This window comes from Labrus mixtus, chromosome 22, assembly GCF_963584025.1.
Source record: "Labrus mixtus chromosome 22, fLabMix1.1, whole genome shotgun sequence".
NCBI classification, from domain to species: domain Eukaryota; kingdom Metazoa; phylum Chordata; class Actinopteri; order Labriformes; family Labridae; genus Labrus; species Labrus mixtus.
Window position 1 is genome coordinate 15,692,984 of NC_083633.1, and position 24,176 is coordinate 15,717,159.

The 24,176-nt window shown below is 41.4% G+C and overlaps 1 protein-coding gene and 1 long non-coding RNA gene across 2 annotated transcripts in view; one reads left to right on the plus strand and one right to left on the minus strand.

Moving 5' to 3' along the window:
• Positions 1-712: 712 nt before the first annotated feature.
• The window catches only part of apaf1 (apoptotic peptidase activating factor 1), a 40,155-nt gene continuing 16,691 nt past the window's right edge, over positions 713-24,176 (minus strand). The window contains exons 23-27 of the mRNA XM_061029795.1: positions 23,878-24,009; positions 23,630-23,755; positions 21,224-21,349; positions 18,790-18,936; positions 713-2,104 (exon numbers count right to left, since the gene is read on the minus strand). Of these exons, the coding sequence (XP_060885778.1) occupies positions 1,958-2,104; positions 18,790-18,936; positions 21,224-21,349; positions 23,630-23,755; positions 23,878-24,009 (678 nt within the window). The 3' untranslated portion in view covers positions 713-1,957. The remainder of the gene's footprint in view (positions 2,105-18,789; positions 18,937-21,223; positions 21,350-23,629; positions 23,756-23,877; positions 24,010-24,176) is intronic.
• On the plus strand, positions 3,564-12,678 carry LOC132956396 (uncharacterized). Its single transcript, XR_009666018.1, has 3 exons — positions 3,564-3,683; positions 8,221-8,448; positions 12,555-12,678. It is a non-coding gene; the product is annotated as an uncharacterized LOC132956396 (long non-coding RNA).

A 24,176-nucleotide genomic window follows, 5' to 3' on the forward strand; every position in this document is an offset into this window, starting at 1 on the left:
ACTATTAGATAATCCCCAATAGAACCAATTAGATAGATAGATAGATAGATAGATAGATGGATGGATGGACGGACAGATAGATAGATGGATGGATGGATGGATAGATAGATAGATAGATAGATAGATAGATAGATGGATGGATGGATGGATAGATAGATAGATAGATAGATGGATGGATGGACGGATAGATAGATAGATAGATAGATAGATAGATAGATAGATACTTTATTGATCCAGAGGGAAATTTAAAGCATCCAGTAGCAGCTCAAAGAAATAAATATGTCATGAACATTTTTTTTTACATCCAACTTTTTATGCACCAATCATTGTATAGTTTAATACTTTCCTTTAGAACAATATTTGTTTTAGTGACGTGTTTTAATTCAATCAATACAAACAGTAAACATTGTTGTGGACACATTGCAGCACTGAGAGCTCACTACAGCTAAAAATGTGTTAAAAAAAAGATATTGCATTCAATTTGTAAATGACATACTGATCAAGAAAGATCACTAGCATAATCTGAAACATCGTGTTTGTTTTATTTTTCTCAATTGTGGACTTATTTTATAAAAAGTTATGGTATTGGTAAATCACTATAAGTTTTCTATCAAAATGTAATTTTTATCCCATGAGGAATAAATGAATAGATTCCAAAGTCAACAACAGATCAAATCATCACCAAATAAAATGATTAAAGAAAGAGCCATGGCATTATTATAATAGTTTAATCTTTTATAAATTACACTCACATTGCACCACATCATTTAACAGTGTCATCATATCCTGAGCAGACATCAATCTTTTGCACGTTTCTTAAGACACACACACACCTCTTAACTGGAAGGAATCAACTGATTGAATTTCATTACGACGTTAAAGCACCAGTCAGAAAGAGCACGCTGTGAAAAGCTTCATGAACGATTGTAACTCCTGCTTCAAAGTGCTCAGAACAGGCAAAGGCTCAACATTAATGCAAGAAGTAGATTGTATGTGAAATTACAAAGAAGTGGTAAAAAAAAGAAGAAGAAAATTACACAGTTAAAGACACAAAAAAGAAAATCCTTTAACAAGTGGAAATTTTAGTTATAAATTATAAATCACATACTGCATTTTTTTTTTGTAGAAAGACATTTACCTTTGATGAAAGTTCAAAAGTAGAAAAAGTTCAAATGTACAAACAGACCCACAGGCTTTCAGATTCAAATGATAAATTCTCAATCATTAAAACTTAATCCCACTATTAATCTTTAATGCTGATCAAAGTGCACCAAAAGTTCTATCTATGCTGGTGGATTGAGAAACTCTCGTAGACAAAACGTACAAAGCCTCAAGTAGTGTTTCAATTCAGAATAATAAGGCTCTAAATGAAAAGGCTGAAAACCAGACGCAGCTGATTTAACCTGAAACACAGACATAACAAAAGAATCACAGCATTGACGAGTCAGATATACTCCATGACATCCAGCGGCTCAGCATGATAGTTTTACATAGATTATAAAGAGTGGAGTGTAAAACATCACATGCAATAACACTCAGCCCCATTGCAACAAAGATTTACACTAATGATTCACATTTTTAAGTGATGCCAGTATCACACATCTTTAGTGTGTTGATCGTCTTGTAAGGTTTGATTGATTCAAGAGTTTGTGCTTCATATTAGCTACAAAACACAGATATTTAAATCTACTCTTCAGGTGTGTAAACAGAGAGATTGGAGCAGGCGCATCTTCACTCCCAATAGATTATTGTCACTGAAGTAGTTTCTATTTAAAGCTGGTGTAAACTGTTAAAGGCGAGTTGAGCCCACAATAGTGAAAGTAAAGGCTCTGTTGTAAAGCTGCTGAGAGGAGTGCAGGGGGGGGGGGGGTTGGGTATTAAGTGGTTAACCCCTTCAGATTTTCGCAAGAAAAGTGTAGTCTTTGATTATGTCTCCGTCCATTTTGGTGTTTTTTGTTTAAACCACCCTCTGCAGGATGTAGAGGATGCCCATGTTGTCGATGGTGACGAAAGTGGAGAAGTCCGCTGAGACGTGGATCCTCTTCAGGGCGGTTCCCGACGTATAGAAGGTCTGCAGGGCTTCACCTTTCTCCACGTCCCACCACTGGACAACGGACAGAGGAAAGAAAACAGAGAGCCGGTGAGATGTAAAGACGAGCAATAGGCTTTATGAAATCAGAACTCAGAGACAAACACAGAGTCAGACACTGACTCAGAGCTTCAGAGTTGCTGCCAAAAAGGCTAGATACATTTTATAGGGAACATAAACAGACTATTTCTAATACACTCTCTCTCTCTCTCACACACACACACACACACACACTCAGACTCCCTCGATCACACAGAAACAGACACACACATAAACCCCTCACCAGCTTTCCTGAGTTATTCCGTTTAATCTCGGTTTAAAGTTGACATTTTCCATTCAAGATCCATCACGCTGGGATGAATCATCAAAGGAACGTCAAGTCAATCATTCACAGATTAGTGTGTGTGTGTGTGTGTGTGTGTGTGCGCGCCATCGTATACATATGTGCACGTGTATCGATGATAACTTACCCTAAAAATCTGAGAAAAGACTCAAATTAAATCAATTGCTTGAAACTTTAGTAGTACGCGTTTTTCAGATTCTTAAGCAGCTCTGCTCGTGTGTGTGTGTGTGTGTGTGTGTGTGTGTGTGTGTGTGTGTGTGTGTGTGTGTGTGTGTGTGTGTGTTGGGATTGTTCTGTAAACCAGACATCTGTTGCCGCCATCTCTTCTGTTGCAGTCAGTCTGTCTGTCCTTTGAGAGACTGAGGAGTGGGCCTGCATTCTTTTATAACACACACACACAGACACACACACACAGACACACACACACAGACACACACACACTAAAAACTTCACCAGAGTGGTCTTGACGTGGTTTTAGGGGGATTTAAAGCATGTCCATGAGGGGAACTAAAAAATGTCCCGCTTGCCGTCAGTCCCCTGTTGGTGAGTGTGAAACAAAATTAGGTCCACTGTTAGAAAAAAAAAAGCAAGAACACACACACACACACACACACACACACACACACACACACACACACACACACACACACACACACACACACACACACACACACACACACACACACACACACACACACACACACACACACACACACACACACACACACACACACACACACACACACACACACACACACACACACACACACACACACACACACACACACACACACAATCAACTGGATCTAAAGGGAGCTCATTTGCATATTTCTTACATGCATGCTAGATTGCCATGCAACATGCCAAAAATAAACTGTGCGTGTCTAAATGTGTGTGTGTGTGTGTGGTAATGTGTGCTGAAAAATGCGCGCACACACACACACACACACACACACACACACGTCTGTATGCCTAAAACTAGAGCTAGTTAACTGGAACTGGAAACGCTATCTTGTCACATCAAATAATAAGAAAGAAACATATTGCATGGTGTTCAAAGGACAAAATACATAGAGGAGGCGGAGCTTATGACCTTAACTATGGCCGGTCGTCAGGGGGAGCTCTAAATCTTTTGGCTTTACTTTTGGCGAGCTGTCATATCGTCCATCTGTGTTGTCAATCCATTTGGCTTCTTTCTCACTATACTTCCTCTCAACACGAAGCTTGCATTGTTTTTCTCTGTCACCTCAGGTAACCTCCCGGCTTCTGATTATGACCACCACACTAATATGAAAACATCTGCAAAAACAACGCAAAAAGAAAACAAACAGATCCAGTCTGACCCAGCAGCGGGATTCAAAATTAAGGTCGTGAGCCGGGTCAGCTTTTAGTTATTCTATTCATATCTTCGGTCTTGTATAACCATAAGAGTCAGACGCCTTCTGACCTGCACGTATTAATAATTCACCGTGTAAAAATAAACCTTGTTTTCTCTCCTCTTGTGTGTCATGTGTCCTTCTACCTCAAATCACAGAGGAGTCAGACAGGACACTCTACATTACCTTAATTAAAATGCTTATTATAAATCATTGCAGGGAAACATTCAATCAGTGATAATGTATGCTAAGGCTGTCCAACATAAGGTCTATAATGATAAACCCACTGCTCATCTTTTTCTGTTGAATCTCTGTTGATGTTATTGACTTCAACCCTCCAGGATACATGTGACCTGACAGTGAACTTAGCATTTAAACTAACTAATTCATTTCATGTTTATGCATGTTCATAAATACAAACCCATAGAGTGAATCCCAGCAGAGGGTAAGCCAGAGTAATCTCTGTTTTGCATGTTATTTACCATAATCGTCTGCGTGCGACTGGACTGTGTGATGTCTTTGATTCACACGGGGAGAGAAACATGCAAAACAAATGTACAGGGATCATTTGAGTTGACAGAAACACAAGGTATTTTGTATTTATTTTCCTTAAAGCTTAAATAAACCAAAGCATTTATGACCAATTATGTCGGTTCTGAAACTAACCCGTTTTTTTTTTATTATCAGACTATTTTTATAAAACTGATCAAGAAGAGAAAATGTCAAAGAAATAGAGAAAAAAACAGACTCATTATCATAAAAAGTCCAAAGTGTAATCTTCAAAATGCTACTTTTATTCCAAATATATATATTGTATAATACATGATAACTGAACTACCTCTTGATTAAACAACTTATTCTTGCAGTGATTTACTAGACTGCAAAGTAAAATCTGATTATTCTTTTATGTGTAAATCTGACTGCTAATAAAATACACCAGAAACAATAAAGAGCTACAATTAAGTACAAAAAAAAAGAAACAATGGTGGCGCCGGTAGCCTAGTGGTTTGTGCGCGCACCCCATGTACGGAGGCTGTAGAAGTGGACGGCCTCGGTTCAAATCCGACCTGTGGCTCGTTCTCTACTCTCTCTCTCCCTTGTTCCTGACTCTATCCACTGTCCTATCTCTAAAATAAAAAAAGCCCAAAAATAAACCTTTTAAAAAAAAGAGAAGTGAAACAATGGCTTCTTTTCATCTCTTACCTGAGCAGAGAACTTTTTAAGGTCACAAAATAAACACTAAAGCCTCATTTGAATAAATACTCCATAAACTGTATTGAAGTCATGACAAAGACAAATGGCTGGATGGAGAAAGATAGACGAGATAAAGGTGAGATCGATAGAGAGACGGAGGTTAAACGAGGAGACGCGATGCAGAAATCAGAGGAGGGAACGTGACAGTTGGTTCAAGTGCAATTGCATCGGAACCAAAAGGAAAGATGGCTGCCGGCTGCCAAAACACTGACAGCTTAAACAAAGAAGTAATACTCAGATGCTTGCACACACACACACACACACACACACACACACACACGCACACACATACAGAATTAAACAGCCCAACAGACAGACTGAGACGAGGGAGAGGACAAGTTGAGTCGAAGAACAACAAAACAGAATCCCAGGACAAACGCAGGCAACAGATGAATGATGAAACTCTGTGACGAAACAGAAATGAGACAAGGGGGGGGAACGCTCCACAACTCCAACTGGTTATAAAAAAAGGATTAGCAGAGAGACGGGATGCGTGGAGAGGAGAGCTGTTGCAGAATAAATGTTTAAAAGACAGTTGGCAGAGGGAGACGTGTGGACAGAATGTGTGAAAATGATGTTAGCTTCAGGAGTGAGAGTGGATTTACTACGAAAGGAAGGGGGGGGGGGGAGCGAGAAAAATCACTATGCTGAATTTTTTAAACCACAGTACAGAGACAAGACCAGACTATATGACATGCATATTTATGCATTTTTATTAAAGGGGGAGGGGGGTGGAAATATGAATAAAGGGAGATTTCTATGGTTCAAGATAAATTCAAAGTAAGAAAAAGGGCGATAATAAAAGGAGCACATGGGGGGGGGAAGTAAAAGATAAAAGGCAAACAAAAACAAAGAAACAAATTCAGATTAAAGATGAAAAGATGCTGCAAACACAAAAACACATTTATCAGAACAACAGCTACCGCTAAGATAAGTCTCCCTCCATGACGGTTTACCTCTCTTGTGGGAATACACAGATGTGTGTGTGTGTGTGTGTGACAGAATATCCCAAGAGCAGATGTGCTGATATGAACACCACCACTGTGGAAACATTGATTTATGGGTGAGCTAGTGATGCTCTAACATGCTAAATAATGCTAACAGTGTATGTGTGTGTGTGTGTGTGTGTGTGTGTGCGCTGTAGTTGTTGTGGAGAGGACAAAGCCCCTGGGTGTGTTTACTGTGTGCATCCTTGTGGCCGGTCTTGTTTTTTTTTTTTTTCCCCCGGACGTATACATCTAAACATCCTTGCTTTCTTGTGCTGCAGCTGCTGGAATTAAATCAGTAGGTTTATGACAACACTCAGCTCCATGTTCAGTGAATACTAATGCAGGGAAGACCAATGGGACTTTGGGGGGGGAATTATTTGGAGGATATTTGCATGACAATGACACACTTTTAATATAAGCATGTAGGTTGCAATTTGCAATTTATATCAGGGCTGTAGGTAGAAATATAATGGAATATCCAGTCTCTATTTATTGGCTTCCCGTATTAAATTAGAAACAATCCCTGATGGGAAATAATGCTGAATAATCGCTTATTGAACTTCTCCGTGGTGCAGTGTTATTGATGGAAGCTTTAATTAAAAAAAAAAGACAGAATCAGTTATTAAAGTTCTTCTTATATCGAGTCGTATTTTTGTGTGACATAAAGTTCTCAAACAAGGAACAAAAGAAATATGCAGTGATGAGATTCAGTAGGACCAATGGCGTCGTAGTGAGCTCAAAGAGCTTAGAAAGAACAATGGTATTGATTTAGAAGGCTGTATATAGTAACGAGAGTGTCTATGTCCATCTGCTCTGGTTTCAACATGATGCCAGAAAACTAAAAAAAAAAAAGAGCCACTGGACCCTTATCTATAAAGCCACACCATTCTGCATGCTCTGATAAGCCTCCTATCAGTGTCACGCTCTCATACACGACGGTCAAAATCACTTCAAGGAAAGCCGGGAGTGTGAGCAACCCTGATGCATTTCAGCCAACGCAAGATGAGCACAGACTCTGCTCCAACAGAAACTCCCCGCTAGCCCATCCTGAAGCTAAATAGGTCTGCTTATTGAGGCTATCAGAGGGCTTACGTAAGAGAAATACCTGTCTGCTGTGTTCTTGTGAGGGCTGTGGATGGTGCGAGCCGGCTCACAGTAACGCCTTTCAAAATGAGTTGAGGGGATGTAATTTATCTTCCTTTTACATAAATAGCTCCAATGCAGAGTCCAGGGGGAATGGGAAGAGTTTATATGTGTTATAAAGAAATCATAAAAGCGGCAAAGGAGAGGGCGGTGTAAGAAGGAGGGAGTAGATTTTTGTAAGGCCAAATCTGAAGAAAAAAAAAAAGGTGCAGGGATTTTGTGTGTGTGTGACCAGGCCAAGAGTCTCGCAGAGCGGGAAACAGCGTGACACCGAGGCTGAATTATTCATCCAAGGTTCCAACCGCTAAAATATTGATGCTCCGACAAACCTCGACACATCTCTCAGTCCACCTTTCTTCTGTCTTTCCTTTATTCCTCAATTTCTCTTACCTGCACTCTTTATTCTGCAACCGATATGACGAGGGAAAAGACGGACGGGTGGAGGAAAAGGAAATGAGAATTGATTGTAGGGAGCTTATAAGTGAAGAGAAACACAGAGGTATTACATGGTTGGATTACAGAGGTTGTTATCCTGTGTAAGTAAAAGATCCATATAAACACAGAGAGAAGAAGAGATGAAGGAAGAGTCGAGGGGGAATTGAGCAGGGGAAGTAAGAAACAGTGATTTAGAAATAAGAAAAAGAGGGGGGAAAAAAAGGTGAATTTGAGTGACAAACAGGAGCAGAAACGATAATGAGAAAGAAGAACACAAAGTACAGATTAGATCGTCAAGCTGAGAGTAACTCAGAATCGTCTGCAGAGACTCAGATGTATGAAAAATAGATTTCATCAACGTGTTTTTCTTAAAGCCTGACGCAGATCAAGAGGAGAAGAACTGCCCTAGAAAAAAAACATTTTCAGTGATTTTGTTTTTACACCACATTGAAAGAAAAATGTGTGACAGTACTGTGTTTCATTCTCGCAGTGACAGCAAAGACAACAGAACACTTCATGTTTAAATGATGTTACAATAAAGTGAAATAAAATAAGAAGTGTCCCTTTTTGACTTTTTTTTTTTTTTTGCAGAGAGATCGATACCAGTTTGGACGCCTGTTATCGTAAACATGATGCTGCAACTAGGAGAACGTTAGCTTAGCTTAGCATAAAGACTGGAAACAGTGGGGACAGCTAGCCAGCCAGCTTCTGGATGACATGCACCAAACAGGGTCAGGATCTGGAATTGAACCGGTGACCAGTGCGTCAAGGGTTGATGCCTCTGAACGTGGGGCGCCGGCTCTACCAACGGAGGATTAAGTATGAAGCATAAACGTTTGTTCACTACTGACACCTATTAAGATAAGGCTGTACTTCTTATTTTAAAAAATGACTCTGCAGATTTGTGGACTGTGTGGGTAAAAGGCATCAGCAAACTGTTAAACAGCCATACAGACAAATTAGGCTGAAAAAGGGAGGACAGAATGGGACAGAAAGTTTATTGTAAACAACATATAGAAAAGATCACAAAGGAAAATCGAGTAAGAAACTCAGTGTGTGTGATTGTGATTGTGTGTGTGTGTGTGTCCCCGCGTATTTAAAACGTTCTCTTCATCAGCCATTCCTTCCACCTCCATCACCGATTTCCCATCTCCACTCTGCCCCATTTCATCGCGGTGTGTTCGGCGCACACAAAGGCTCTCCTTCTCCAGCCAGAGAGACAATTAACCCCGGCTTAATGAGCAACACTGGGGAAACAACTGCCTCCCAGAGACCAATAAATATTTCACCAGCCCCGTGTTTATACCCCGAGCCTGACAACAAGAGCGCAGAAAAACCAGGCCACGGTCGTTCCAAGCTCAACTCAAAGTTCTATTTTTTTTTTTTTTGGCTTTGTCTCATGTGGGAGCAGTGTGAGTGTGAGAGAAAAGCAGTGGAGAAGCATATGGAGCATATATCTCCTCTGGATGCATTTTGATTACAGAGAAAGTGCCTGTGCATTTTTTTTTTTATATATTCTTTTGTAACAGAGACAAGAGAAAACGATGACAACGACGACGACGAAAAATAGAACAAAGGCTTATGAGAAAAAAAGATAAATGCACTTCCAGGAGCTGTTTTGCATCTTATGAGCGTTTGTAGGTATTTTTAGAGGCAGCGGCACTGCAGGGTGCTTACTTCAGAAACAGCATGACGGAAGGAGAGCGTAGAAAGAAATCAGGACTGTGAACGCCGCTTGAGCCCGACGCTGTGGCCTGTTACAGTGTCTCATTTACATACACACCCTGCGGTCATCAAAATGTGTTATTTCTGTCTCTGGGACAACTTTGAAGGAGGTATGGATGGGAAAAATAACAAAGAAACATGCAAGAGGGGCAAGTCGCCTTTTAGCCAAAATACAGCAAGAATAATGTGAAAGACGTGGGGGCTTCTTTTTCTGCATGTTGCTACACCAAAAAAAAAAAGCAAAAAACCTGAAAGTGTTCCTCACAGAACTGCAGAAAAAAGAAAAGAAAACAAGAGAGTCAGATAACTTCCTGGTTCACACAAAGACTGACACAGCTATTAATAAAAGCAAAAAGTATATTAATAGATAAAAGCATCGTGTGTTTAACAGAAAATGAAGACGACACTGCAGGACTTTTTTTTTTTCTGCAAAAGCACCAGACACGTGTCAAAACTCTCCTGCGGGCCTGTCCTGTACTGAACACTAACATTTATACCCGACGGCATCAAAAAAAAAAAGAAAAACAGTGTATACGCTCCTCAAAGTCAACCACGCAGTAAAACTGTGACACGGCAGTGAAAGGTGAACGGAGCCGAGTCCACTTCAGTCAGAAAATGTGTCAGTTATACCGCGGAGCCGACTTTAAAAGCCTTGCCGTCGTTTTTTTTTCCCTCTCTTCAACCACTCGTGGGCTGAATGCGAGCGTGCTGAAGTAAAGGCTTGTTTGAGTGTTTGGAGAAATGAAATATTGACTGTGTTTATGTGGAGTCTTAAACTGGAACTTCTCTGTGCGGGGTGTGCAACTGAGCTTATAAATGATTAGCCAATAAAATGGTGTGTATGTGTAGGTTCTCTTTGCTGCTTTAATAACGATCTTCTTGTGCAAACTTTCAAACAGGCTTTCATCGGAAGAGTTTGAACGGCTTAAAGTGTGTTTTTGTTCGAAGAAAAGTCACCTCAAGTGCTTTTTTGTCCTTGCTGGCTGAATAAACCAATATATGTTAGCACACCTTTATGCTCTTATAAGTATTTGTCGCCTACTCAGGGTGTTGATTTAAAAGGTTATCAGCATTATCCCAGCCCTACTAGTTCTGCAAGTACCTACATGTTGTTGGACATTCTGCATAAAGGATATACCCAGTATTGTGAAGCTTTATTTTAGTATATTCATTTTGCTATATAGCATTAAGATTCTGGCTGCACGGTGTACCCCACCTCTCGCCAAATGACAGCTGAGCAGGAAAAGATGTACAGAGTATGGATGGATGGTATATGATTCTACTTTGTCTACAGCAGCTCTTGCATGTCTGTTCAGTTTGCTCCTCAGTCGCTCCCTCTCTCTGATGTTTCTTTCTTTTCACTTGTTAAAGGGTTTTTGGGGGGAGTTTTTCCTTAGTGGAATCAAAGAGGTCTAAGGGCCAAGCTTTGCTCGATAACAACTTCTTCACTGTGACCATATGGGAAATCAAAAGTGTTTATAGTGTCCTGGACAGCTGTACTAAAAGACAGAGTTAAAAGCCGACTATCGTGTTAGTCAAGTTTTGGGGTAATGGAGAACATTTATAGTGCTGGACAAGGTTGTTAAAAAACAGAAATAGTCGTGTCTAGAATGAAATGAAGAGAGAAGTAAAAAACAGTTTGTATCACTTCTGCAGAGCTGAAAATGACAGAAATGGTCAGACACAGACCCGGTCCTAATCAGACGATGGTGCACAGTTTGCAAAATGTGTTTGACCAGAGGACAAAAAGTCTCTCAGGAGAGCGGGTGTTGTTTGCTTTCTTTGTTAAGTCCATAAAAGCAAATCTGTGATTTTTCTGACTGAAAATACAACTGAGTTGACTTTGCATTTTTATCAGGATAACAAATAAGTAGCTTATAGCGACTGTTGGATTTGTATCCAAGCTTTTCACCAGAGCTTGACAGATATACCAGTCAGCAGGTATTGTTGGGCCGATATGGAAGGAAATGGTTGAACATCTTTAAATATTGATTAATAATTATTGAATTGGTCAATTGTTAATCTGTATATATTTTAATGGTCTCAATCCTGTATCAGTCAGGCTCCACTTTTGACAAAAAGACAGATTTTCTTGCAACTTTATCAACATAGTTTTGAGTTGATTTTGAATAAAATTCTGTTACGAAGATTGGGTCCTACATCACCGTTTCCTCAAACTTCTGCTGACACACTTGGCAAATTCAGCTAATTATAACAAACTGCGATGCCTGACTTCTTTGAATGTTCTTTGTTTTGACACATTGGTGATACTTTGTTACTTAAACAACACACATTTCACGCTTTGTTGTCTCATTTCTACCCGAAAAGAAGCTTGCAAAAGTCAAATTTGTGCAGCGTAGTGCTCAGAAGGAGGCAGTTGTGTGGAAGCATAACTCTCGACTGACGGATGTTTGGCCATGAGAGAAATCACTGAGGTCTCTGCCAGCGAGGGGAGAATGGAGACACATTTACTTATGGCTTAGTCAATCTAATTATACGAGAATCTTGACTTGCTTTATACCCCATCAATCCCTCAGAGGGGTGATTGCATTTTCTTTCCACCCTGTCCTTTTCCCTCGGTCCCTCGATTCTCGCTGCAATGAAACTGTTTTTTTTTTTTTAATCTTTGGCAGATTCTCCGTCCATCAAATGTCTCTGGAGGGAAGGTCAGAGCAACCTTCACTCCTTCATTTCATCACATCTCCCTGCCCTCCTTCCCCTCGCTTCCATTCCAGTCTCGCTTGGAGTGATGACTGGCTGTAACAGTTCATTAGCCGCCGAGGCCCTGTTAGGATGTGCTTAACGATGATAGCTGGGGCTGGGAGAGCGGAAAAGGGAGACGGACCGAGACCTGATGGCTGAACGGCTTAAATCTAACCTACTGTTGAAAGAACGCCTCACTTTAAGAGCAGCATCTAGAAGGGGAAAATACGTGTTTAATAAAAAAAAAACCCTCAAGGGGAGGGTGGCTTTAGATAAAGGTCACCGTAGTGGACAAAGAAAATGACAGCAGGAAGAATAAAAAAAGATAAATGAAGACGTGAAACAGATAGCGATAGAGGGGGACACAGGAAGAGCAGGTCTGTGGTCTGGGGGGAGGAGGAGAAGCACAGGAGATAGAAAAGTGGAGAATAAAAGCGAGGGGAGTCTAAAGAGGTGAGATAAGGTGAAATTGTATTTCTCTCTTTCTCTTCCATCAGTGGCCGGGCTGATAAGTGATGTCTGACAACGCCGGTGGCAGGGGACGACTGTCATCTAAAACACTCCCATCCATCTGGGGGTACACTGTTTGATAACGTGTGTGTGTGTGTGTGTGTGTGTGTGTACTGCAAATGTCAGTGTGTGTGTGAAAAAACGTCTGTGTGGGATTCATGTGCGAGAGAGGAAAACTAAACAGTGCTACAGTCGTGTTCCAGTCTACTTCTCAGGTATCAACATGGTGTTTGTAATGTTTTTAAATCAAATAAAGCATTGGTGTGTTGAAGCATCACTAGTGAGCAGGGATTTCACATTTAGTGTCTTCCTTTGTTGTAGTTTTTGCTCTCCAGCGAGCACGGGAGAACACACATGATGTACCGCTGCAAAGTGCCGAATGCAATTATCTGTTTTACTTCAAGGTATGGGACAGTTTTTTTTGGGGGGCCATATTTCCCCTTTAATGATAGGACAGCTGAAGAGATACAGATACATGTTGGGGGAAGAGAGTGGGGGGGGATGACATGGAGCAAAGGGCCGAGGTCAGATTCAAACCCACGGCCGCCGCAATGAGGGCTGTAGCCTCTGTGCATGGGACGCATGCTCTAACTATGCAAGGGAATTTAGTTTTACTGTATCTGACGACAAAATATCTTCTATATCAAAGTATATAATATATAACTATCCAAGGAATGTCTCTGGTTACCACGAGCGATGTTGGTTTAACGTCTTCCGACCGCCACTACAAAGAAAAAGTCTACATCCTGGCCCCGATGAAATAAAAAGGTAAATGTCCATACATTCTTAAACCTGTAATCTTCCCCTTAAGTCCATTTTTCCTCATTCAGCTCCAAATGTTTGCAAGTAATGACCTTCTTTTTTTTTTTTGGTAGCAGTATGATGGATGCATCAGAGATTAAGTCGAAAGTGAAATGTGCAGATTAACAGAATAGAACAGATTGGATATCCCTGCTGGAGAGATGGCATCTCATTTTGGCTTTCTTGACAGTCGGATCAGTGAAACAGACAAAGCTCCAGAGCCACGCAGAGACATTGATTAAGGCTACACAAGGACAAGCCTTTCATCTCTTTGTGCTCTCAGTAAATACACTTCTGAGTAGGAGTTACTATTGACAACATGAAAAAAAGGTTCAATTACTTGTCAGAATGTCGAGGAAGAACTTTGTTTTTGCTGCAACATGACGCCTTGGTGTGAATTATTCAGGGACGCTGGGCGTGTGTGCGAACGCTCGTGGAGTCAGGATGAGCCTTTTCACACCTGCCGCCCCCCTCTTGCATCAAGGCACTGTGACAATAGTGTCACTGGCTGGGGTTGGGGTGTGTGTTCATCCGCCTTTGTGCGGTGTGTGTGTCTGTGTGTGTGTGTGTGTGTGTGTGTGTGTGTCAAGGCCAGGTGTGAGACAGGTACAGCACTTCCTGGCAGCACCCGGAGCAGAGGGAGAGAGGACTGATGGGAGTCAGTGTAGGATGTAACAGCTGCTCTCAGAGGTACTGGACTGCACCACTTCATCACAACCTGACACACACACACACATATAGAAACACACACACACACACACACACACACACACACACATCTGCACCGAGGCATGTTGGCTTGTCTTTTACAACCTAATCCAACAATAAAAAGCCTATAGTTTGTGTTGTGTTTCATCATGTAAAGTGAAAGAAGCATATGAGATGTTTAATTAAACACTCAACGCAGGTAGCTACACACAACAGGGGATTGGACAAGCACACAATAACCCGCTGCTTTTAATTACACTCAAACCATTCACCTAAGCATACAGCGAGAGAGGAGGGAGGGGTAAAACCGAACGAGAGCAAGAGACGCACGGACAACGATTTAAAAAAAAAAAAAAAAAAAAAAAGCAGCTTGACAGGTGATTAAAGCAGGAGTGCTGACAGAGACGAGTTTAAAAAAAAAAAACCAAAACCACAGCAATACACAAGAAAACAAGAGCCCTCACGTTACAGGCCTCACGTTGCATCATATCAACCCATCAACTAGAAGAGGACGGCAGGAGACGTCACCCGCTGTCACTTCTTCTGCGCTCATCGGAACAATAACAACATCATCGTGTTCAGCAGCGGCGGCACGCTGAGGCGTTCTGATAAAAGGCTTCTGATGTTGATGGCTGAAAAACAAAAAAACCCTCCACTGACTCACTTTCACGAGAAGAAAGAACATGCCTGTTCTGCACTCGACTTCTTCATCTATTTCCCAACAATTCTCACCCAGGAATGCTGTCACGGTGAAGCACAGCTGGTATTTTTGGAAGATTCTTTGAATTTTTCCATCATAACGGTGTGTGTTTCAGGAGTAGAGAACTATTTAATGGATCTCTACAGCTGAATGTGATGAAACAAAAGTGATGCTTTAGGGCAGTGATTCTCAACTGGTGGGTCGCTGAGCTGTTATCAGCGGCATGGAAAAAAAACATGTCAAAAAGTCTATGACGCGCTCTTAAAACATGTTGGTTTTTGTTCCTTCACTAGTTTCGTACCATCTGAGGTCCAAACTGCACTATTTTTCAATAAATCAAAAAAAATATCAGAAATTTGGGTCACAATTTTCATGAAGGAGTTGGTGGTGGGTCGTTAGGCTAGACCAGCTGAGAACCACTGCTTTAAAGGGTTTTGTTCATATTTACATATCATTTAAAATCAATCTTACCTTGCAAAAAAAAAATCCCCAAAATGAAATCTAAAAAAAAGAATGTCTGAAAGCAAACGCACAACAACTGTTCTGCTTAAAATGAGTCATAGGTCAAGAACACAAAGAACGGACTGTGCACTAGAATCCTGTGAGCTTTGAGCTTCTAATAATAATAATGCTATTTGTATGTTTAGATCTATGACATTTTAGATACTCATAAGCATTACATCATTTTGTTTCATTTTATAACCGCGTTTCGGTTTGAAGTCTTTACTTCCCACAATAAAGAAAAGTTCGTACGGCGCAGAGAAGCCTTTGTTTTGTGGCATTCAAACTAATCTTCAATATTAATCAGTTTTCATCTTTCATCCAAATGCACATTTAATTCAATCCCACTGATCCCTCGTAATGAAATCTCCCCCGAACGCCAGCTGAGGATAAATACAAACCAAACACCCTTCCGAGGACGTCCAGACGATGGCCAATCCTTTTTTTTTTTTTTTTTTTTTTTTTTTACAAGACTGACAGAGAAATAATTAAAAGATTCCATGATTTTATTTTTAGACATTTGTCAATATTTAATTTGAGCACAGTAGTATCCTAAGTTTACACAGAAACATAATTACCTTTAGTTATCATGTCTTTAGATAAGAAAAGGGAAGAAAGCTGAATTTTTAAATAACGATGTACTCCAAAATTATCTGAATATATAGATAGATTTTTTGGATCATACTTCCTCACTGTATCGTGTGTCATAAGAGATACACACACTCTGTCATCAGACGGACAGGATGGCCTCTCGGAGCTGTCCGCCTAACACACAGTACGATTAATCAATCAAGGCTCTCGTCTTAGGAGGGTTCACGGGTTTAATGATCCATCACTACTCCTCATATCCACAGACGGATCCATCAAGTCAACACGTCTGGCTTAAGAAGAGGAAAAAAAAAACAAGTGTGAAGTAGAGAAATCAAGTGATCTGCAGGTCGTTTACGGAATAATTCCGAGAGTCTTGGTGATGTAACGAGAACCTAAGCTGGCTGATGCGTTAAACAGAGCAGAACTGTATGTAAAGCTTATTTATAACCAAACAGATCACATCACTGGTTAATACTTTTACAATGTACATGCATTTATAACGCTGGGGGCAGGGCGGCTGCTGATCAGTTGGTAGAGTCGGTCGTCTCTCAAACAGGAAGTTTGGGGGTTTGATCCCCAGCTCCTGCCTCCATATGTCAGATGTGAGCAAGACACTTAACCACGAGTTGCTCCCGCTGCTTCATGTGTATGAATGGGATTAGTTAATACTGATGGACACTTTACATGACAGCCTCCTCCATCAGTGTGTGAATGTGTAGGTGTGACATGAGGTGTAAAAAAGCTTTGAGTAGTCAGCTGACTAGAAAAGCGCTATACAAGCTCAAATCCATTTACCATAATTATTGTGATAACACCTTTCTCTACTTAGCCATGTCTTATTAGCTAACAATCCAAAATCTTGAAATACTGCCCAAAGTGGTCCTCGTCTTCTACGTCCTCAAATCGATTTTTTTAGCTCACAGTGATTCAAGTGCAACCTTACGCTCTTCTCTGTCAGAGAGGCCGTTAATTTAAACCTTTAGGTGGACTACTCACACATGTGATGTCATGCCACTTTGTCTGGTGTCCTTTTTAGCACCGCATCTGTCTTTTTAATAGCCTCCTGAGGGCTTTTCATTGCCACCTTTAAACTGCATATGTGCTGTGTGGACATAAATGTGGAAATAATTCTGGCTCTCACAGCTGCAAGTTTTTCTTTTTTTCACAAATCATCTTTTGAATTCTGAATGATAGTAAAAAAAAAAAAAAAATATGAAAACAAATGGTATTCATTTAGAGGAATTAATATGTGGCTCTCATCGTGTTTGAACTCATTTCCAGGTTTAATGGTCTTGTCAACAAAACAAAACAAAGCGGCTGTAAACAAAATGATGATGTGTTTTTGGCCATCTGCCTATGAAAAAGCCTGAACAGCATCAACCGCTGCGTCCGAAAGTAACATCTCAGTCGGCCCACACAAGAAGGTGTACACAAAAGGCGCGCATGCACACAATCATGCACACAAACACAACCACACACCCGGTGTCATGAGTAATCTGAGATATAAAGCCTCATCGATCAGATCTGCGCTCCCTCGAGGATTACATCATTGCCCAGCAAATAGCCAATCAGAGCGCGGCGCAGACTGCCCGCTCTGTGACCCTACCTCTTGTAAAAGTAAAGGCAATAAGAAAGAGCCACACACACACACACACACACACACACTCACATTATTCTGGTCACATCACAAGGAGGCACTGAATCGCTCTCTCAGGTATTGAGTGTTTTTATGTAAACCTGCACCACTGCTGTGCTTCTGTTGTTGATGTAACAATAGTGCACGTCGAGTGCTCTTTTGTATTGTTTTCACATACACATGGATATGTTGTTGAAGGAAGGGCATCGAGGGTGAAGGTATTATGCTTCATGAATTTGTGGAGGTTAATTTATGGGCTACAATTTATACACTCGAGTCGAAAACGTGGGCAGAAAGAGGCAGACGATGCATTCAGGCGCCAACTGGCCAGACTGTGTTTTATTTGCTTTATAGAATGTTAAAAAGGTATCTTAACACTAGTGCAATGAGAGGTAATTTTCAAAACTCGGTTGCAACTTTGAGATTTAATGCATCAAGCAAACTAATATTTAAAGGTCAAATATTATGCAAAAAGTTTTTCTAACACTAATATGTGTCTCCAGTTTTTCCACAAACCAGCCAATTACGAGAAAAGTCCATCTTCTGCGTCTTGTGCCTGCTCCACTTTTCAGAAAATGTCCCTTCATGACATCACAAAGGGAAGTAACCCCTCCCCCAGGTGGCTGACGCTCCCACAGCTAGCTCTGAGTCTGCCTTCTAACCGTAAACATGGTGCAAGAAAGTCCAAGCCACCCAAGCCTTTCCAGAGAGGGGCGTGGTCAAACACTGCTTATTTACATTTAAAGGTACAGACACAGAAACAGCCTGTTCTGAGCAGGGCTGAAATAGAGGGGTTTATAGGCATGATCAAATACAGGATCAGAGTGGATTTAGAACAAGAAACACCACAGACATGTCTTGGGGAGCTCTGAGACTTATTTAAACTTGTTGAAAAGGAGTATACAATGTCACCTTTAATATTTACCAATATATGTCTTTCTTTTGCTAATTCATATTTAAACAACTGTAGTGTTTGTCAAGGGGTTTTGCTTGCCATGGGTGTAAAATCCAAACCCTGAAACTAAAAATAAAATGTCCTGGCATCAACACATCCCTGTGCAAATCGGACTAGAAACACTAGATACTCATTATACCCCATCTATGCCTTTACTCATTTTCTGTCATCTCAATAGTTGACTTAATGAAGGCACAAAATTCCCCACTAAAGATAAACTATATCAATTTAAAAAATTATTTAGTTTTTTCTTCTTCTTCCTTTTGAGTCCTGTAACCCAGGCAGACTTTGAGTTATCAGTTTGAACGTATAGAATATACTCTGACGTACCTTGACGTAGCCTCCGGTGGAGACCAGGAGAGTGTTATCTGGGGAGAAGTGCAGGTCGGTCACCCAGCCTCCGTGCAGTGAGTCCATGGCGTCTTTACCTTCACGGGAGCAAATTTTCAGCAAAGAGCCGTCTTTGACGCTCCAGAGCTGTAACAGAACAACTGAAACTTAGATCACAGACAATCATAAGGTAGACTGTCACTGATAAGCACAGACCAAGATGAGTTACACACTCGTGGATCGAGTACAAACATACAAATGGATGAATTCAGTTCATTCTACAATTCACTTAGCAGACGCTTTTATCCAAAGCGACGTACATCAGAGAGTAAGAACAACACAAGCAAGGATCTAGAAAAAAGGGAACAATGTCAGTAAGAGCAAACGATCAGCTTTGAGTCCGATTGGACACACAGGTGCTGACAGGAAGTGACCAGAGGCAAAGCACGACATTGACGGCAGTTCTTGAGAGCTCTAATCAGTATAGAAACCATCTTATAAGTCGTCGTTATCAAACAAAAACCATCGTCATTACCATCATCATCATCAATAATATGGAGACCATCATCATTAAGTTAGTAGGTATTCATGAAAGAGCTGGGTCTTTAGCTTTTCCTTAAAGGTGCAGAGGGACTCTGCAGATCGAATGGAGTTTGGAAGTTCATTCCACCACCGGGGGGCGACAGAGGAGAAGAGTCCAGTCAGAGACTTAGGACCCTGTTGTGAAGGATCAGACGCCTTTCATTGGCAGAGCGTAGTGGGCGGGAGGGAGTGTAGACCTGGATCAGAGAGTTAAAGTAAGGAGGAGCCGTTTTTGTCGCTGTTTTGTAAGCGAGCAGCAGAGTTTTAAATTTGATGCGAGCAGTAACTGGGAGCCAGTGTAAGGAGATGAACAGCGGAGTGACGTGTGCTCTTTTAGGAAGGTAGAAGTTCATGTCAGAGTATACAACATACTTCGTTTTTCATCTCTTCATTTCTTTTCACCATTTTAGGACTTTATCCCGCTGTTTTCCCGTCTTTTATCCTGCTTTCAACTGCTTTGGCCGACTAACTTCCTTTCATGTTACCCTCATTCATGTCATAAATCCAACTGAGGCAGGGATTAAATTAAAATATCTAAATATGGCATCAGCAATTTTATTATTGTATCGCATTAGACAGGATGCCGATATTGCCGGATCGATATTTTGTCCCAACCTTATTGATAATATTGCTTGCAGTCAAATTCTTTCAAGGTCAAGATAAGAAGAAAGAGAGTCTGCACTCCTATACAGTGTGTCTGAATCTAAATGAGGAATTACCCATAATGCACCTCATATATAATGCAAAGACGCTTTATGATTCAATCGTCACCAGTGAAGCACATCATGTCGAGTGCAGCTGTTATGCAAGCGTTCACATGCCATGTCCATTTGACAATGACACATCACACGTACAGCTATATTTAACACTTGGCATGCTTTTGTGCAGAATGACTCACATTTGTTTCCATAGAAACAGGCGTCGAGTTTTTCAGTGTGCTTTATGTAATTGGATCTGATGGATTCGCCCATTTCTGGATAATGGAGCAGAGCAGCTCAGAGGCCACCAGAGGGCGTTAACCCCTTGTTGACCGAGGCAACGCCACGGGCCGAGCCGTGCTGCACGACTTCCTCCTTATTTGTCTCTCACAGTCTCACTTTTTCATTTACTTTCCGTGTGTCTCGGTTGTGTTTTTTTTGTGTACGCTCGGTAACAGATTTCCAAAGCCTTGGGGATCCAATTTGGCAGCCCAAGTCCTCTCCTTCACCTCCCACTGTCAGACGTCTCCTCCTCTTCCTGCTCTCTTCATCACATCTCCTCACACATCCTGCAAACTCCTGCTACACAAAATCTGAGAGGGAGCCCTGCCCACTTCCTTTCATGTCTCCCCTCCTCTGTGCACTGCAGCAATCATGATGTATTAGTAAGCACTTTATCTAAATGAGTGATGAGGTGTAATTAGGGGCTGATCTCTGGAATAAATGTTGACTGCTGCTATAATTGCATTTTTTTATGTTCCATGGCAAAATAGGCGGATTAAGGAATTATGCTTCTCATATTAGTAACACAATGCAACTTTGTGAATACACACCTCCCCCCACTCCTCTCTGCTCATAACTTGCTTATTTTCTGAAATCTTATAATATGAAAATATCCCTTCCCTAACTTCTTCAAGGCAACTTTCTGCCTTTAGGTTCTGTGATGAAGGAGATTTCAGACAATGCAAACAGCATTACAACCTAAATGAGAGTGAATTCCACTACCAGTAACTCAGTGTGAGAAATGCAAAATGTGCTGAAATGTGACCATCTCTCTCCCTCTTACATTACCTTTCTATTATTGTATTTCACAAGCAAATCAAGTGAAGGAGGAAAAAAAAAAAAGATATCGCTAAAATGTTTTGTTCACTCACCCTGATCTCTCCGTTGTCGTCTCCCGTTGCGATGCACCGGCTGTCCCAGGAGAACCTGCAGCTGCGGACACATTCCTGGTGGCCGCTCAGTGTGCCGACACACTGCCACGACTCGCAGTGCCACAACTAGAAGAAGACAGCAATAAATAAAGGAGACATTAGAGCATTTTCTTGCAGAGGATGGACAGTCAGTTAACTACAATTATAAGAATCAATACAGCGGTCTTCACCTGAGAATAACATTTGATAATAATTGTGAAGTTTATTTCTGTTCACCGCTTGTTAATGGGTCTTATGAGGAGAAATAATAATCGTCTCAGATGCAGACATTATGTTGTAATGATGCTGCATCCGAATAATGAAACTGTTAATGAGCTCCCTCCAACTCTCTGCCGTTCTCTTTCTCTCGCCCGTGTTTGGATTTCCCTTCTTTACTTTCTGTGTCTCATCCATTGTTCCCGTTTATTTTCCTCCCTCTTTTTCTCTTCCCCCCCCCCCTCCCTCTGTGCTCCATCCTCTCCCCGGTCACATCCTGCGCCGCACTGAAAATAACACAACTCATAATTAGGCACTTCATTTGGCAGACGGCTAACTATGTCTGCACACACACACACACACACACACACGGTCCTATTCATGTGAAGGTCAGGAGAGAGTAAGAAAAAGAGGGGAAGGTGGGGGGGGTACAAAGACAGCGGTAGAGAAGAAAACATGTTTCTTTTGGTGGTGCGCCACAGGAACACTCATTGCTGATCCTCATGGTTTGACCTTTTGGATGGAGGGAGACTGTGGACTTTGGGTTTGTGTGTGTTTTAAACTACCAAAGCCTCATCTCGGTCTGGAGAGCAAGGACTATGTGACTGGCTGCTAACCAGCACCACAACACACACATCTCAATTATCCTCTCTGCCAAATCCCTAAAACACACATCCTCCCTCAGTAACGTCTACCGATGGAAGCCAGGTTGGCTGCCGACCCAGTAACTGTTACTCTACTGTAAGTGTCAATCAAATGAGAATTCCTGTGGGAAATTTTGAGGCAGTGGCTGGAGATCAGCTGATTTTAGCAAACGCCTATGAGAGTGGCTTGTTCCAAATACTGGACATTCAGGGACATTCATGGTTAAATATTGGAAGGATAAGTATAAAACTAGGACCTATCCTGCAGCTGTTTCATGATGCAAGAAAATGAAGGACAATCAGAGGAAGGGGAGTGATATTCACTTCATATAAGAGCAGGGAAATCTGAACAAAAGCATCTATGAGTAAACGGCAAGGCGACACACTTATTCAATACAAGATAACAAAATGTTACAAGTTAGATCCTCATGAGGTCAATGTTTGGAAAAACGGAGAAAAACCCCCAAAATATTCGATATAACAAAGCCGGGTGTTATTTAAAAAACGTCTCAGGTTGATTAAATATTCAAAGTGAATTCATCATACAATATCAATATAGCAAAAATGTTTTACAAAAGCCTAACTACTTCAACTACTGACTCATTTCTTCACATAGAGAGCAACATCCCCTTGATACTTCTTATGTCTTAGACAAGTGTGCTGGTGTTTAAATATTTACTGGAGAGTCCTTTCTAATATTACTAACAGAATTCTTTATTTTTATTTTCTTCTTTATTCTGATATTTGATCTCAAACTCTTGGGTTAGAACTCTAGTTGTGAGCGTCTTTGCAGTACGAATCTAAAAAAGATATTTATATCACCCCCCTGAAGGTAGTAAAAAAGTGGACTCCAAATACAAAGATGTCTGTTTAAGAGCTTAGCCTATTGGTGTGCAGGATGTTTAACGACAGGTGTGGTTTCCTACTAAAACATATACCTGAAGTGGATCCAAGATTTTTTGCTGCATAAAGTAAGTGTTCTAAGTTTTCCTTTTTCACAGACACAGAGAGTAACCCGGACTGCAGTTTCTGTACTGTTCAGGATGCACCATGCAAGGAAAAGCAATAATTTTAAAGCTTGATGCTGAAAGGTCACAAAGCGCGTCTCCGTCCCGCAGAGTGAGTCAAAGTCAGACTAAAGTCGAGCACAGCGGTGTTGGTAAAAGTCGACCTGGCAAAAACTGCAACCAGACAGGGAGGAGGGTCGATTGCAGGCCAGTTGGTCTGGACATGATTCTGGGAGGACAGAGTGACCCACAGCTAACTCAGCGGGCCCGGGGGCCATCTGCTGCATGCTAATCCCGATGCTATCTTAACTAGCTAGCCTCAAAAAAACGTCCCTGTGCATGTGTTGTACATAATCCGTTCAGACGGAGGTTTTGAGGGAAGACGTTTATGTGTAATAGGTCATGTTGTTACTGGCAGCGCTAACAGATATGTCTCAGCCCATGAGTGTGTGAGTGTGAGTGTGTGTGTGTGTGTGTGTGTGTGTGTGTAAGTGTTGAACCTTAGCAGTCTTGTCAGCAGAGGTGGTGGCGAAGAGGCATCCGTCTGGCGAGACATGACAGGAGAGGATGGCTCCCCGATGAGCCTCGATGTCGCGCAGCTTCTCGCCGCTCTCTGAGTCCCACAACTTGAAGAGAGGACGTCAAAGAAAGAGGTTATTTTCTATTCCATTTCATGCTGCTGGGGATTTCATGTTCAGTGTGTGTGTGTGTGTGTGTGTGTGTGTGTGTGTGTGTGTGTGTGTGTTACCTTGGCTGTGCCATCATAGGACCAGGACAGCAGCCTGGTGTCAGTAGGTGAGCTGGAGAGCATGGAGAAGCATCTGACTTGTTCGTTGTGACCCTGCAGCACTTTACACTCCCCCGACTGCCACCTCCACACCTACAGGGGGCGGCAGACGCACAACACGGGGATAAGAATCATTATTAGAGTTCAACTGAGCTCAAGGGATCTGAATCACTCCATCAATCATTCCTCGAGAGCAATTTGAAAATGTTCTCCTTCTGAATAAAATCTGTCATTTGTTCCGAGGTTACAATCCATCACCC